This window comes from Somniosus microcephalus, chromosome 11 (assembly GCF_052327205.1).
Source record: "Somniosus microcephalus isolate GS21.2 chromosome 11, FLI_Smic_1.0, whole genome shotgun sequence".
NCBI lineage: Eukaryota > Metazoa > Chordata > Chondrichthyes > Squaliformes > Somniosidae > Somniosus > Somniosus microcephalus.
In genome coordinates, this window is record NC_140997.1 from 7,039,549 (window position 1) to 7,056,396 (window position 16,848).

At 51.5% G+C, this 16,848-nt stretch overlaps 1 protein-coding gene across 2 annotated transcripts in view; it reads right to left on the reverse strand.

The window, feature by feature from the left end:
• Nucleotides 1-475: 475 nt before the first annotated feature.
• The window catches only part of ears2 (glutamyl-tRNA synthetase 2, mitochondrial), a 17,305-nt gene continuing 932 nt past the window's right edge, over nucleotides 476-16,848 (reverse strand). The window contains exons 2-9 of one of the 2 annotated variants that reach the window (XM_086000075.1): nucleotides 15,958-16,113; nucleotides 15,074-15,263; nucleotides 13,275-13,747; nucleotides 10,955-11,063; nucleotides 5,459-5,612; nucleotides 3,170-3,300; nucleotides 1,623-1,761; nucleotides 476-1,055 (exon numbers count right to left, since the gene is read on the reverse strand). In XM_086000075.1, the coding sequence (XP_085856201.1) occupies nucleotides 972-1,055; nucleotides 1,623-1,761; nucleotides 3,170-3,300; nucleotides 5,459-5,612; nucleotides 10,955-11,063; nucleotides 13,275-13,747; nucleotides 15,074-15,263; nucleotides 15,958-16,113 (1,436 nt within the window). In that variant the 3' untranslated portion in view covers nucleotides 476-971. Of the gene's footprint in view, nucleotides 1,056-1,622; nucleotides 1,762-3,169; nucleotides 3,301-5,458; nucleotides 5,613-10,950; nucleotides 11,064-13,274; nucleotides 13,748-15,073; nucleotides 15,264-15,957; nucleotides 16,114-16,848 lie in introns of both variants that reach the window. The other variant, XM_086000076.1, reaches the window with a different exon arrangement.

Sequence of the window (16,848 nt, forward strand, 5' to 3'; positions counted from 1 at the left end):
CCCAAAAATTAGGGGGAACATTCGTTGTAACCATCAAGAAAGGCTGAACAGGCTGGGGCTCTTTGCTCTCGGAAAGAGAAGCCGGGGCGATGACTGGATAGAAGTCTCTGAAATGATGAAGGGGTTCGATAGGGTAGATGTAGAGCAGATGTTTCCACATGTTGGGGAGACCAGAACTAGAGGCGATAAATACACGATAGTCATTAATAAATCTATTGAGGAATTCAGGAGATGCTTCTTTACCCAGAGAGTGGTGAGAATGTGGAACTCGCTACCACAGGGAGTGGTTGAGGCGAATAGTATGGATTTAAGGGGAAGCTAGATAAACACACGAGGGCAAAAGGAATAGAAGGATATGTTAACGGTGAGATGAAGAGGGGTGGGAGGAGACTCGTGTGGATCATAAAGACCAGCATAGACCAGTTGGGCCGAATGGCCTGTTTCTGTGCTGTACATTCCATGATACGAACAGATCTTGGGGTTCAGATTTTAGGATTTATCCACCAGTGAAAACAAAAACAGCCCTTTCCAAACATTAATACAGACTTCAATACAGCAGCAGGAAATATAGAGACAAGGAGCGAGAGGGGCCCGAGGTCCTCGGCACTCACATAGCCAAAGCCCAGGGGGCCGCGCGTGGTCGGGCAGTCAGGGGTTGGAGACTCCTGCCCGAGAGCAGCCGAGTGTCGTGGGGCAGGTGTGTATCTCCCCTCCCTGCTCGAGTGCAACTCAATTATTTCCCCAGCCCCCCCGGCCAGAGGGCTACAGTCACAAACCAGGGCCCGACGTTGCGAGAGGCTTGTTAATAGCGCCAGGTGGCTGCATCCAGCAGTAAATGAAGTCTGGATATACGTATTTCCCCTTCCTGGATTGTCTCCCAGCCGTGAAACACGTTGATACAAGTCCGGGCGGGGAGGGGGTGCATCGCGCATGACCGCCCAAGTGTACAGGTCCCAGGAAGGCTGCCGTGGTTAATGGACGACCGCTCGCTGCAGACGTCGACACACCTCCTGAGGCCCCAAGGACAGCATCATCTCAGCCACGCTCGGTCCTTGCTGCAAGGAAATTAAAATATAATCAGCTCCTCCAAAAATAAAACGGAAAACACATTTAAACTTGCAACTTTAGCTCATCAGAATTTCCCGCTCACTGTTCGATCCTCCTCTCGCCAGCCTGTGCAGACATCAGATCCCCTGCCCCTTGCCCACAGGGTGCCAGCACAGGACACAGGACCGGAGAATCATACAAGCTTACAGCACAGGAGACCATTCGGCCCGTCGCGCCGGTGCCAGCTCTTTGGTAGAGCTCTCCTATTAATCCCGCTCCCTGCTCTTTCCCCGTAGCCTTGCAAATTCCAGATCGTAACAACTTACTCAGGTCAAAAAAAATTCTCCTCATCTCCCCCCAGTAATCTTCAGTCGGTGTCCTCTGGTTACCGTCCCTCCTGCCAGTGGAAACCGCTTCTCCCTATCTACTCTCGCAAAACCCTTCAAAATTTTGAACACCTCTATTGAATCTCCCCTTAACCTTCTCTGCTCTAAAGGAGGTCAGCCCCAGCCTCTCCACGTAACTGAAGCCCCTCATCCCTGGCACCATTCCGGTAAATCTCCTCTGCTCCGTACCTGCTGCCCACTGAGAACCAGTCGAAGGAGCTTCATCATGACACTGTACTTGGTGCCCGTGAACTGTGTCTGTAGCGCTCTCAGTTCAGAGTTCAGCTCTGCTGGGGTCGCACTGCCATTCGGCCAGGTCTGGAACAGGCTGGAATTCAAAGGGTCAGTTCTAATTAGCTCATTCTAAATCTGAATTTATAAAACTGACTTGCAGGCTGCCAGGACTGGGGGGGGGGGGGGGGGGGCGGGAGATGGGCTGGGGTGGTGTTGCAAGGGAGAGAGCGAGCCATGGGAGATGGGAAGAGTTCTACCTGCCAGGACTGGGCGGGTGGGGGGAGAGAGACTGAGAAAGAGAGGTAGATAGAGAGAGAGAGCGAGGAGAGGAGAGGAGAGAGGGAGAAGGAGAGAGAGGGAGAAGAGAGAGAGGGAGAAGAGAGAGAGGGAGAAGGAGAGAGGGAGAAGGAGAGAGGGAGAAGGAGAGAGGGAGAAGGAGAGAGGGAGAAGGAGAGAGGGAGAAGAGAGAGAGGGAGAAGAGAGAGAGGGAGAAGAGAGAGAGGGAGAAGAGAGAGAGGGAGAAGAGAGAGAGGGAGAGGGGGAGAGAAGGAGAGAAGGAGAGAGGGAGAAGGAGAGAGGGAGAAGGAGAGAGGGAGAAGGAGAGAGGGAGAAGGAGAGAGGGAGAAGAGAGAGAGGGAGAAGAGAGAGAGGGAGAAGAGAGAGAGGGAGAAGAGAGGGAGAAGAGAGAGAGGGAGGAGAGAGAGAGAGGGAGGAGAGAGAGAGGGAGAGGGAGAAGAGAGAGAGGGAGAGGGGGAGAGGGGCAGGGAGGGGGGGGAGAGGGAGAGGGGCAGGGAGATTGGGACGTTCTACCTGCAGGGTGAACGGGGAAAGAGAGAAGCTGGGAGTTGGGGAGAACATGAGAATTGGCCGCTCCTGCTCCTAATTCTTATATTACAGCCCCCACCACTTGCACCGTCCAAATTAATTACAGGCAGGCGCCCATATCGGGCAAATGTCACTAACCATTCGCCAGTTCCATAGGAGTCTATTACAAAGGTGCCGTTTGTAACATATTAACTGTGCTGGCTATTTCGGGCAGTCCTTCTCATGTTGTTACCCCCCGTACAGGATTTACCGATGGGTCATGTTCAGTGTTTATCCCTGACAAGGTCTCCAGGAAGCCTCGGTGCTGCCGTGCGATTCTCTCTCCGCCGGCAAATTGGCAGTGTCTCCAGGACCGAGCAGGAGCCAAGTGGAAACCACAGCCCACGGCGATCCGCGTTTCAGTGAGCGGCAGAGGCAGCGGGGATCGCGGCATTGGCCATCGATTTCACCGCGCGCTGCGTATAAGCGGGTAAATCATGCGGACACGAGCTGCGCCTGCTGTAAGCAGTGGGGTGGGACGGGGAGAGTGTTGTACCGGCCAAGTGAAGGGGGGGAGGGAACAGAAACAATGGCAGATGGGGAGCGTTATGCTCCAAACGGACGTGTGTTCTGTACAACTCCAGTCCAGGCAGCCCGTGCAAAGCTGGCGAATGAGGAGGCGACAGACAGACACTTACCGCAGAACCACGCTACAAATCTTCTCTCCATCTACCGACAGATTCTCGATCTGCTCACTGGGCACAAGAGGCTGGATCCACAGGTAGGAGTAGGTCGGTGACACCAGGTCCCGCAAGCGGGTGATATGCCCCTGTCAGAGTGTAAAAAACATACAATTTACAAAACAACAACAGAAAACACTGGAAAAACTCAGCAGGTCAGGCAGCATCCGTGGAGAGAGAAATAGAGTCAACGTTTCGGGTCGATGACCCTTCGTCAGAACTGGAAAAAAACAGGAAAGTGGATAGATTTTAAAGCAAGTTTAGTGGCTGGGAAAAGGTGGAGGGGATGAAAGAACAAAAGGGGAAGGTCAGCGACAGGGTAGAAAGCAGGAGAAGTAAAGAGACATTAAGAGAGATTCAAGGAACAAAGGATGGCTCTGGATGAAGTGTGAATGGCCCGGGCAGAATGAATGTCCTTGAATGTCTCTCAATGTCACTCAGTTTCTCAATGTCTCCCAATGTCACTCAATGTCTCCCAATGTCTCCCAATGTCACTCAATGTCACCCAATGTCTCCCAATGTCACTCAATGTCACCCAATGTCTCCCAATGTCACTCAGTGTCACCCAATGTCACTCAATGTCACCCAATGTCTCCCAATGTCACCTAATGTCTCCCAATGTCACTCAATGTCACCCAATGTCACCTAATGTCTCCCAATGTCTCCCAATGTCACTCAATGTCACCCAATGTCTCCCAATGTCACTCAATGTCTCCCAATGTCACTCAACGTCACTCAGTTTCTCAATGTCACTCAATGTCACTCAATGTCTCCCAATGTCTCCCAATGTCACTCAACGTCACTCAACGTCACTCAACGTCACTCAACGTCACTCAACGTCACTCAACGTCACTCAACGTCACTCAGTCTCTCAATGTCTCCCAATGTCACTCAGTTTCTCAATGTCACTCAATGTCACCCAATGTCTCCCAATGTCTCTCAGTCGCTCAACGTCTCTATGTCTCTCAATGTCTCTCAATGTCACTCAATGTCTCCCAATGTCACTCAATGTCTCCCAATGTCACTCAACGTCTCTCAACGTCACTCAATGTCTCCCAATGTCACTCAATGTCACTCAATGTCTCCCAATGTCACTCAATGTCACTCAATGTCTCTCAATGTCTCTTTACTTCTCCTGCTTTCTATCCTGTCGCTGACCTTCCCCTTTTGTTCTTTCAACCCCTCCCCCCTTTCCCAGCCCCTAAACTTGCTTTAAAATCTATCCCCTTTCCTGTTTTTTTCCAGTTCTGACGAAAGGTCTTCGACCTGAAATGTTGACTCTATTTCTCTCTCCTCGGATGTTGCCTGGCCTGCTGAGTTTTTCCAGCGTTTTCGGTTGTTATTTCGGATTTCCAGCAACCGCAGTATTTTGCTAACGTACAATTTACAGCCTCGTTTGCAGTTCGTTAACACCGAGCTTTCGCTGCTGGATCCTGGGTCAAACATAGAAGATAGGAGCAGGAGTAGGCCATTCGGCCCCTCGAGCCTGCTCCGCCATTCAATGCGATCATGGCTGATCATCCAAATTCAGTACCCTGTCCCTGCTTTCTCCCCATACCCCTTGGTCCCTTTAGCCTTAAGAAATATATCCAACTCCTTCTTGAATATATTTAATGAATTGGCCTCCACTGCCTTGTGTGGTAGAGAATTCCACAGGTTCACCACTCTCTGGGTGAAGAAATTCCTCCTCATCTCTGTCCTAAATGGCTTACCCCTTATCCTTAGACTGTGACCCCTGGTTCTGGACTCCCCGACCATCGGGAACATCCTTCCTGCATCTAGTCTGTCTAGTACTGTTAGAATTTTATAAGTTTCAATGAGATCCCCTCTCATTCTTCTAAACTCCAGTGAGTATAAGCCCAATCGACCCAATCTCTCCTCATACGTCATTCCTGCCATCCCAGGTATCAGTCTGGTGAATCTTCGCTGCACTCCCTCCATGGCAAGAACATCCTTCCTCAGATAAGGCGACCAAAACTGCACACAATACTCAAGGTGTGGTCTCACCAAGGCCCTGTACAACTGCTGCAAGACATCCTTGTTCCTGTACTCGAATCCTCTTGCTACGAAGGCTAACAAACCATACCCGAGTGGGTTGGAAGTCCGGACCGGCCCGGCCCAGGAGAGTCGTTCTTGTCCTTGCACATCAGCAGTCTGGGCAGGTAACCAGTCCCTGGGCCAGGCCACGGTTACAGAGTTCCGAAAGAGGGAGGGGAAATTGAAAATGAGGTTCGGCACTGCTCCTACCTTCCGATGCAGCAGCACCCGCTCCACATAGTCCGCACACAGGGCCTCCCGGTCCAGCAGCTTCTCCCCGTACACCTTCTCAACCAGGCCTTGAAGCTCCGCCACCAACTCCCGCCGCGATCCGGCACTCTCGATACGGCGCAGCAAGTGAATTCTGCCGGACAAGAGAAGGCAGCAGGTGGGTAAGGACAGGAACAGGAGTCGGCCATTCAGCCCCTCGAGCCTGTTCCACCATTCAATAAGATCATGGCTGATCTGATCTTGGGCTCAGCTCCACTTCCCTGCCCGCTCCCCATAACCCTCGACTCCCTTATCGTTCAAAAATCTGTCTATCTCCACCTTAAATATATTCAATGACTCCGCCTCCACAGCTCTCTGGGGAAGAGAATTCCAAAGATTCACGACCCTCTGAGAGAAGAAATTCCTCCTCATCTCCGTCTTAAATGGGCGCCCCCTTATTCTAAAACTATGCCCCCTAGTTCTAGATTTCCCCACGAGGGGAAACATCCTCTCTGCATCTACCTTGTCGAGCCCCCTCAGAATCTTATATGTTTCAATAAGGTCACCTCTCATTCTTCTAAACTCCAATGAGTATAGGCCCAACCTGGTCAACCTTTCTTCATAAGAAAACTCCCTCATCTCAGGAATTAACCGAGTGAATCGTCTCTGAACTGCCTCCAATGCAAGTATATCCTTCCTTAAATAAGGAGACCAAAACTGTACGCAGTACTCCAGGTGTGGTCTCACCAACGCTCTGTACAGTTGTAGCAGGACTTCCCTGCTTTTATACTCCAGCCCCCTTGAAATAAAGGCCAACATTCCATTTGCCTTTTTGATTACTTGCTGTACCTGCATGCTAACTTTTTGTGTTTCATGCACAAGGACCCCCAGGTCCCTCTGAACTGTAGCATTTTGTAATCTCTCTCCATTTAAATAATTTGCTTTTTTGATTTTCTTGAATATATTTAATGAATTGGCCTCCACTGCCTTCTGTGGTAGAGAATTCCACAGGTTCACCACTCTCTGGGTGAGGAAATTCCTCCTCATCTCTGTCCTAAATGGCTTACCCCTTATCCTTAGACTGTGACCCCTGGTTCTGGACTCCCCGGCCATCGGGAACATCCTTCCTGCATCAAGTCTGTCTAGTCCTGTTAGAATTTTATAAGTTTCGATGAGATTCCCTCTCATTCTTCTAAACTCCAGCGAGTATAAGCCCAATCGACCCAATCTCTCCTCATACGTCATTCCTGCCATCCCAGGTATCAGCCTGGTGAATCTTCGCTGCACACTCTCCCACATTATACTCCATCTGCCAAATGTTTGCCCACTCACTTAGCCAGTCTATTTCCCTTTGCAGATTCTCTGTGTCCTCCGCACAATTTGCTTTCCCACCTATCTTTGTATCATCAGCAAATTTGGCTACATTACACTCGGTCCCTTCATCCAAGTCATTAATATAGATTGTAAATAGGTGAGGCCCCAGCACTGATCCCTGTGGCACCCCACTAGTTACAGTTTGCCAACCTGAAAATGACCCATTTATCCCGACTCTCTGTTTTCTGTTAGTTAGCCAATCCTCTATCCATGCTAATATATTACCCCCAACCCCATGAGCTCTTATCTTGTGCAGTAACCTTTTATGTGGCACCTTATCGAATGCCTTCTGGAAATCCAAATACATGACATCTACTGGGTCCCCTTTATCCACCCTGCTCGTTACATCCTCAAAGAACTCCAGCAAATTTGTCAAACACGATTTCCCTTTCATAAAACCATGCTGACTCTGCTTGACTGTATTATGATTTTCTAAATGTCCTGCTACCACTTCCTTAATAATGGACTCCAGCATTTTCCAATGACAGATGTTAGGCTAACTGGTCGACAGTTGCCTGCTTTCTGTCTCCCTCCCTTCTTAAATAGGGGCGTCACATTTGTTGTTTTCCAGTCTGCTGGGACCTCGCCAGAATCCAGGGAATTTTGGTATATTGCAACCAATGCATCCACTATCTCTGCAGCCACTTCTTTTAAGACTCGAGGATGCAGGCCATCAGGTCCAGGGGTTTTGTCCACCTTTAGTCCCATTATTTTACCGAGTACTTTTTTTTTTAGTGATTGTTTTAAGTTCCCCCCTCCCTATAGCCCCTTGATTATGTGTTATTGGGATGGTTTTAGTGTCTTCTACCGTGACGACTGATACAAAATATTTGTTCAAAGTCTCTGCCATTTCCCCGTTTCCCATTATTAATTCCCCAGTCTCATCCTCTAAGGGACCAACGTTTACTTTAGCTACTCTCTTCCTTTTTATATACCTGTAGAAGCTCTTACTATCTGTTTTTATATTTCTTGCTAGTTTACTCTCATAAGCGATCTTCTCTCTCTTTATTATTTTTTTAGTCGTCCTTTGCTGGTTTTTAAAAATTTCCCAATCCTCTGGCCTTCCACTAATCTTTGAAAACAAAACCATACAATGTTGCAATGTGATACTGTCCTTTACTTCCTTAATTAGCCACAGGTGGTTCTCCTTTCTCTTAAAGTCTCTTCTTCTCACTGGATTATATTTTTGTTGAGAGTTATGAAATATCTCCTTAAATGTCTGCCATTGCTTATCAACCGTCTTAGCCTGGAATCTATTTTCCCAGTCCACTTTAGCCAACTCTGCCTTCATACCTTTGTAATTGCCTTTATTTAAGATCAGGACACTGGTTTGAGACCCAACTTTCTCACCCTCCAATTGAATTTGAAATTAAACCATGCTGCTCTGTGACCTAACTCCATATACCTGCCTTTGGCCCATATCCCTTAATACCTTTGGTTAACAAAAAGCTATCAATCTCCAATTTAAAATTAATTGATCTAGCATCAATTGCCCTTTGCAGAAGAGAGTTCCAGTCGCTGACGGTAAGCATGCAGGTGCAGCAGGCGGTTAAGAAGGCAAATGGTATGTTGGCCTTCGTAGCGAGAGGGTTCGAGTACAGGAGCAAAGATGTCTTGCTGCAGTTGTACAGGGCCTTGGTGAGACTGCACCTTGAGTATTGTGTGCAGTTTTGGTCGCCTTATCTGAGGAAGGATGTTCTTGCCATGGAGAGTGTGCAGCGAAGATTCACCAGACTGATACCTGGGATGGCAGGAATGACGTATGAGGAGAGATTGGGTCGATTGGGCTTATACTCGCTGGAGTTTAGAAGAATGAGAGGGATTATACTCGCTGGAGTTTAGAAGAATGAGAGGGAATCTCATCGAAACTTATAAAATTCTAACAGGACTAGACAGACTAGATGCAGGAAGGATGTTCCCGATGGCTGGGGAGTCCAGAACCAGGGGTCACAGTCTAAGGATAAGGGGTAAGCCATTTAGGACAGAGATGAGGAGGAATTTCCTCACCCAGAGAGTGGTGAACCTGTGGAATTCTCTACCACAGAAGGCAGTGGAGGCCAATTCATTAAATATATTCAAGAAGGAGTTAGATATATTTCTTAAGGCTAAAGGAATCAAGGGATATGGGGAGAAGGCAGGAACAGGGTACTGAATTTGGATGATCAGCCATGATCTCATTAAATGGCGGAGCAGGCTCGAGGGGCCGAATGGCCGACTCCTGCTCCTATCTTCTATGTTTCCAAACTTCCACCACCCTTTGTGTGTAGAAGTGTTTCCTAATTTCACTCCTGAAAGGTCTGGCTCTAGTTTTTAGACTCTGCCCCACTAGTCCTAGAATCCCCAACCAGTGGAACTAGATTCTCTCTATCTACCCTATCGGTTCCCCTTAATATCTTGAAAGCTGAGCGCTCAACGTTAGTCGACGGGAGAGACGAGCACCAGGCCCACAGTCAGCTGCTCATCTGTGTTAAAGCGGCACGATCCGCACTCTCCGCCGTTCCCCTTGGCCCCAGCACCCGCACGGACCTGTGCTGACCCACAGCCGTGTGGGGGCTGGCTTTACGCTTACAAAACCCAACAGCATCCTTTCAGTTCTGCCCTTGCTTCCATTTCCTCCCCATCTCTCCCAAGTGTCAGCCATGGCTCAGTGGGGTAGCACACTCGCCTCTGAGTCAGAAGGTTGTGGGTTCAAGTCCCACTCCAGGGACTTGAGCCCAAAATCTAGGTTGACACTCCAGGGCAGTACTGAGGGAGCGCGGCACTGTCAGAGGTTCCGTCTTTCGGATGAGACGTTAAACTGAGGCCCCGTCTGCTCTCTCAGATGGACATAGAAGATCCCACGGCACTATTTCGAAGAAGAGCAGGGGAGTTCTCCCCGGTGTCCTGGCCAAGATTTATCCCTCAATCAACATCACCAGAACAGATTATCTGGTCATTATCACGTTGCTGTTTGTGGGAGCTTGCGGAGCGCAAATTGGCTGCTGCGTTTCCCACATTACAACAGTGACTACACTTCAAAAAGTACTTCATTGGCTGTAAAGCGCTTTGGGACATCCGGTGGTCGTGAAAGGCGCTATAGAAATGCAAGTCTTTCATAGAAACATAGAAACATAGGAGCAGGAGTAGGCCATTCGGCCCTTCGAGCCTGCTCCGCCATTCAATGAGATCATGGCTGATCATCCAAATTCAGTACCCTGTCCCTGCCTTCTCCCCATAGCCCTTGATCCCTTTAGCCTTAAGAAATATATCCAACTCTTTCTTGAATATATTTAATGAACTGGCCTCCACCGCCCTCTGTGGCAGAGAATTCCACAGGTTCACCACTCTTTGGGTGAAGAAATTCCTCCTCATTTCAGTCCTAAATGTCCTACCCCTTATCCTTAGACTATGACCCCTGGTTCTGGACTCCCCGACCATCGGGAACATCCTTCCAGCATCTAGTCTGTCCAGGCCTGACAGAATTTTATAGGTTTCGATGAGATCCCCTCTCAATCTTCTAAACTCCAGTGAGTATAAGCCCAATCGACACAATCTCTCCTCATACATCATTCCTGCCATCCCATTATTTTTTTCCCCAAAGGCATTGACTCCCTGCTGGGGAACAGCCTCCTCTATCTCACCCAACATTCATCGTGTTTGAACCCAGACAATGGGCGGGCCAGCTGTTCTGTCGTGGGGTCATCCTGTACCGTTTTCACACAGTAATTCCCCCGGGTTAACACATCAGTTGGACCCTAGCGGATTTTCACCCTCCTCAACCCAAGGGTGCTGAGATTGCCAACTGTGGTGCCCTGACTGAGATTAGCTAACTCAGTACAGACCAGGAATCAATTCCGGGGCCACCACCATCTGTACGGTTCAGCAACAAACTTGCATTTCTATAGCGCCTTATCACATCCTCAGGACGTCCCAAAGTGCTTCACAGCTAATGAACTGCTTTTGAAGCACATTCACCGCAGTAAGGTCCCATAAACAGCAACTGGCCAGGACATCAGGGAGACCACCCCTGCTCCTCTTCGAATAGTGCCATGTGTAGGGGACAGGGCACACACTGCCGGTACTGTGGAGAAATGCTTTTAAAGAGCGTGTGTGTGTGTGTTACACACTGGGATACTTACACACCTGTTGAATTCTGGCAGCTTGTCAAGGTCCAGGAGTGCGGAGTGGGTTGTGATCCTGGTCACATCAAACTCGCTGACCAGCTCATCCAGGATTCGACCCGGGCGGTTTCCTGGAAACACAAAATAAAGAGAACGAATTTTCACACGACCTCCACCTCACTTACGTTTCTTTTCCACTTTCTCCGACTCCCCTCTGTGGGTCTTCGCACCGCTCCACGCCATGGGCACCGGGAGTGAGAATGGCTGCTGCCAGGCTTCATCTACGCTGCTGACACTCTCCAGCCTGCGCGCAGTCCTGCGTACAACACACTCCAGCCTGCGCGCGGCCCTGCGTACAACACACTCCAGCCGGCGCGCGGTCCTGCGTACAACACACTCCAGCCGGCGCGCGGTCCTGCGTACAACACCCTCCAGCCGGCGCGCGGTTCTGCGTACAACACTCTCCAGATGGCACGCGGTCCTGCGTACAACACTCTCCAGCCGACGCGCGGTCCTGCGTACAACACTCTCCAGCCTGCGCGCGGTCCTGCGCACAACACACTCCAGCCTGCGCGCGGTCCTGCGTACAACACTCCAGCCTGCGCGCGGTCCTGCGTACAACACACTCCAGCCTGCGCGCGGTCCTGCGTACAACACACTCCAGCCTGCGCGCGGTCCTGCGTACAACACGCTCCAGCCTGCGCGCGGTCCTGCGTACAACACGCTCCAGCCTGCGTCCGGTCCTGCGTACAACACGCTCCAGCCTGCGCGCGGTCCTGCGTACAACACGCTCCAGCCTGCGCGCGGTCCTGCGTACAACACGCTCCAGCCTGCGCGCGGTCCTGCGTACAACACTCTCCAGCCTGCGCGCGGTCCTGCGTACAACACGCTCCAGCCTGCGCGCGGTCCTGCGTACAACACACTCCAGCCTGCGCGCGGTCCTGCGTACAACACACTGCAGCCTGCGCGCGGTCCTGCGTACAACACACTCCAGCCTGCGCGCGGTCCTGCGTACAACACTCTCCAGCCTGCGCGCGGTCCTGCGTACAACACACTCCAGCCTGCGCGCGGTCCTGCGTACAACACACTCCAGCCTGCGCGCGGTCCTGCGTACAACACTCCAACCCGCGCGCGGTCCTGCGTACAACACACGCCAGCCTGCGCGCGGTCCTGTGTACAACACACTCCAGCCTGCGCGCGGTCCTGCGTACAACACACTCCAGCCTGCGCGCGGTCCTGTGTACAACACACTCCAGCCTGCGCGCGGTCCTGTGTACAACACACTCCAGCCTGCGCGCGGTCCTGTGTACAACACACTCCAGCCTGCGCGCGGTCCTGTGTACAACACACTCCAGCCTGCGCACGGTCCTGTGTACAACGCACTCCAGCCTGCGCACGGTCCTGTGTACAACGCACTCCAGCCTGCGCACGGTCCTGTGTACAACACACTCCAGCCTGCGCGCGGTCCTGTGTACAACACACTCCAGCCTGCGCACGGTCCTGTGTACAACGCACTCCAGCCTGCGCACGGTCCTGTGTACAACGCACTCCAGCCTGCGCACGGTCCTGTGTACAACGCACTCCAGCCTGCGCACGGTCCTGTGTACAACGCACTCCAGCCTGCGCACGGTCCTGTGTACAACGCACTCCAGCCTGCGCACGGTCCTGTGTACAACGCACTCCAGCCTGCGCACGGTCCTGTGTACAACGCACTCCAGCCTGCGCACGGTCCTGTGTACAACGCACTCCAGCCTGCGCACGGTCCTGTGTACAACGCACTCCAGCCTGCGCACGGTCCTGTGTACAACGCACTCCAGCCTGCGCACGGTCCTGTGTACAACGCACTCCAGCCTGCGCACGGTCCTGTGTACAACGCACTCCAGCCTGCGCACGGTCCTGTGTACAACGCACTCCAGCCTGCGCACGGTCCTGTGTACAACGCACTCCAGCCTGCGCACGGTCCTGTGTACAACGCACTCCAGCCTGCGCACGGTCCTGTGTACAACGCACTCCAGCCTGCGCACGGTCCTGTGTACAACGCACTCCAGCCTGCGCACGGTCCTGTGTACAACGCACTCCAGCCTGCGCACGGTCCTGTGTACAACGCACTCCAGCCTGCGCACGGTCCTGTGTACAACGCACTCCAGCCTGCGCACAGTCCTGTGTACAACACACTCCAGCCTGCGCACGGTCCTGTGTACAACACACTCCAGCCTGCGCACGGTCCTGTGTACAACACACTCCAGCCTGCGCACGGTCCTGTGTACAACACACTCCAGCCTGCGCACGGTCCTGTGTACAACACACTCGAGACAGAGTGAAGCCCTTTCCTCACTCAGTACCTGAGAAGCCGGATCCACAGTTGGTGACAATGTCGAGTAAAGCTTCTGGCAGGAATCCATTCCGGGAAAAGTTGTGGATGAAGAGATCGCCCTGCCGCTTGGAGAGCTTGCTGCCGTCTTTGTTCAGGAGGAGAGGGAGGTGGGCGAAAGCTGGTGGCTCCCAGCCGAAGGCCCTGTGCATCAGCACGTGCTTGGCGGTGGAAGCCAGCCACTCGGTGCCCCGCAGAACGTGGCTGATCCTCATGTGGTGGTCATCGACCACATTCGCCAAGTGGTAGGTCGGGAACCCGTCCGCCTTAATGATGACGGGGTCGCCCTCCACGCTGGCGGGCTCCAGCCTGCTCAGTCCGTACACAAGGTCTTCGAAGGGCTCGGCGCCCTCCTCCAGTCGAAATCGGACAACATGTGGGCATCCTTGTGCCAGTCGCTCCTCCACCTGCCTCGAAGTCAGGTGTCGACAGCGATTATCATATCTGAAAAGGGACAGCGTTTATATTAAAGGGAGGAGTCGGAAGGTCGTGGGTTCAAGTCCCGCTCCCGAGACTTGAGCTCATCATCCAGGCTGACACTCCCAGTGCAGTGCTGAGGGAGTGCTGCACTGTCGGAGGTGCCGTCTTTCGGAAGAGCCATGAGACTGAGACCCCGTCTGCTCTCTGAGGTGGATGTAAAAGATCCTACGGTACTATTCGAAGAAGAGCAGATATGGTAGCATAGTGGTTAGGTTACTGGGCTAGTAATCCCGAGGCCTGGACTAATAATCCAGAGACGCAAGTTCAAATCCCACTACGGCAGCTGTGGAATTTAAATTCAATTAATTAAATAAATCTCAGTATCAGTAATGGTGACTACTAGATTGTCGTAAATGACCTATGTCCTTTAGGCAGTCCTTACCCGTGTCTGGCCTATATGTGACTCCAGACCCAGCAAGGTGGTTGGCTTTTAACTGCCCTCTGAAATGGCCCAGCGAGACACTCAATTCTACCAAACTGCTGCGACAAAGTCAGCGCTGTGGGAGTAACTTCACCACACGGACTGCAGCGGTTCAAGAAGGCGGCTCACCACCACCTTCTCGAGGGTAATTAGGGATGGGCAATAAATGCCGGCCTTGCCAGCGACACCCACATCCAGTGAACGAATAAATAAAAAAATGGGGCATTCTCCCCGGTATCCTGACCAATATTTATCCCTCAACCAACATCACTAAAACAGATTATCTGGTCATTATCTCAGTGCTGTTTGTGGGAGCTTGGTGTACACAAATTGGCTGCCGCGTTTCCTAAAACAGTGACTACACTTCAAGAGGATGGGGTGTATATTAACGGACAGGGCATATATGAATGGACCATGCAGAGATGAAAGTCCATATTTTTTAACGATATCTTTAGCCAATCAGGGCTAGATGGTGTCAATTGACAGTGCAACATAAGGTAAGATGACTGAAGGGGTTGAGCGGGAGCGATATTAGGGCGGGGGAGGGGTGGCAGGTTTGGACAGCGGGTAGGAGGCTGGGGGGGTAGGAGGGTGGATCGGGGTAGGAGGGTGGGGGGGAGGTGGTGAAGGTAGGAGGCTGTCCTGGTCCCAGTTTCCCACAGTAAGGTTTTTCCCAATGGAGTCATAGAAACAGGAGGAAGCCACTCAGCCCATCAAGCCTGTTCCGCCATTTAATCAGAGCGTGGCTGAGCCTCCTCCTTCAAGTAAAAGAATAAAATCAAAGGCAAGGAGTCGGGGGGGGGGGGGGCAAAAGGCAAATGACCCGTGTCCATTGGACAGCTCCCTGGAACCACATCCTTCAAACCTACTTTGGTGTCTGTCTCATTCTCAGTGCTTCCTTCTTCAACACTTCCAGGCGCTGGGGGCTGCAGAAGCAATAATACGCGGCATTCCTCATCACCAGCATCTCAGTTGCCTTCAGGTACAGATCCAGTCGCTCAGACTGCTGGTATGGTCCACAGGATCCTCCTCGCCGAGGGCTTTCGTCAGGGGGGATACCTGCACAACAACACCAGGAGCCTTATACTGAGGGTGGGGCGTGTGAGAGTGTTATAATCGAGAGCCTTATACTGAGGGTGGAGTGTGAGAGAGTGTTATAATCGAGAGCCTTATACTGAGGGTGGAGTGTGAGAGAGTGTTATAATCGAGTGCCTTATACTGAGGCTGGAGTGTGAGAGAGAGTGTTATAATCGAGAGCCTTATACTGAGGGTGGAGTGTGTGAGAGAGTGTTATAATCGAGAGCCTTATACTGAGGGTGGAGTGTGTGAGAGAGTGTTATAATCGAGAGCCTTATACTGAGGGTGGAGTGTGTGAGAGAGTGTTATAATCGAGTGCCTTATACTGAGGGTGGGGAGTGTGAGAGAGAGTGTTATAATCGAGTGCCTTATACTGAGGGTGGATTATAATAATATAATAATCAACTTTATTGTCATTGTTAGTGCACAAGTGCAGTACAACGAAATGTAGGCTTGCGGCTCCCGAGAGTGTACATTTTGATTAAGACATTTAACATTCAACATTCATTTGGCTTGTAATACATAAACATAAACATAATAAAGTGAAGATTGTGTGAGAGAGTGTTATAATCGAGTGCTTTACACTGAAAGCGTGTTAGAGAGAGAGTGTTATAATCGAGAGCCTTTTACTGAGGGGGGCTATTACACTCTCCCAGCTCAGAGTTGTGTACAATACCTGCCCACTCCAGTACATCCTCGATGCTTTCCGCTGCTCCAGGAACAAGGCGGCTCTGATCCGTATCTTCTATCCGGAGTATAAAGCTGCCTCCATGTTTTTTGGCAAATATGTAATTGTACAGCGCAGTACGGAGTCCGCCCAGGTGCAGGAAGCCTGATCAAACAAACAAAAATAACAGCATTTTAAAAGGACTCCTTCAACTTGAGAGGCACCCCAGTTGGCATATGGATGACCTGGTGTGATCCTGAGCCACACAGAATGGGAATGGAGTCCGGATCTATCCCCTTTTGTGGTGGGATTTCTTATCTCAGTGGGGGCACGCCCGAGGATCTACAATTGGGTCGGAGGGGAGGCTTGGTGAGGGGGAGCGGGGGAATGAGGGGGAGCGGGGGAATGAGGTGGGGCGGGGGAGCGGGGGAATGAGGTGGGGCGGGGGAGCGGGGGAATGAGGTGGGGCGGGGGAGCAGGGGAATGGGGGGGGAGTGGGGTCACAAGGACATCAGAATTCGGAGCAGGAGTCGGACATTCGGCCCCTCGAACCTGCTCTGCCATTCAGTAAGATCATGGCTGATCTTCTACCTCAACTCAACCTTCCCGCACTATCCCCATATCCCTTGATTCCCTTAGTTCCCAAAAATCTGTCTTGAATATACTCGACGACTGAGTCTCCACAGCCCTCTGGGGTAGAGAATGCCAAAGATTCACCACCCTCTGAGTGAAGAAATTTCTCATCTCGGTTCTAAATGGCTGAACCCTTATCCTGAGACTGTGACCCCTGGTTCTAGACTCCCCAGCCAGGGGAAACATCCTCCCTGCATCTACCCTGTCAAGCCCTGTAATTTTGTATCTTTCAATGAGATCACCTCTCATTCCACTCACTCTCTCCTG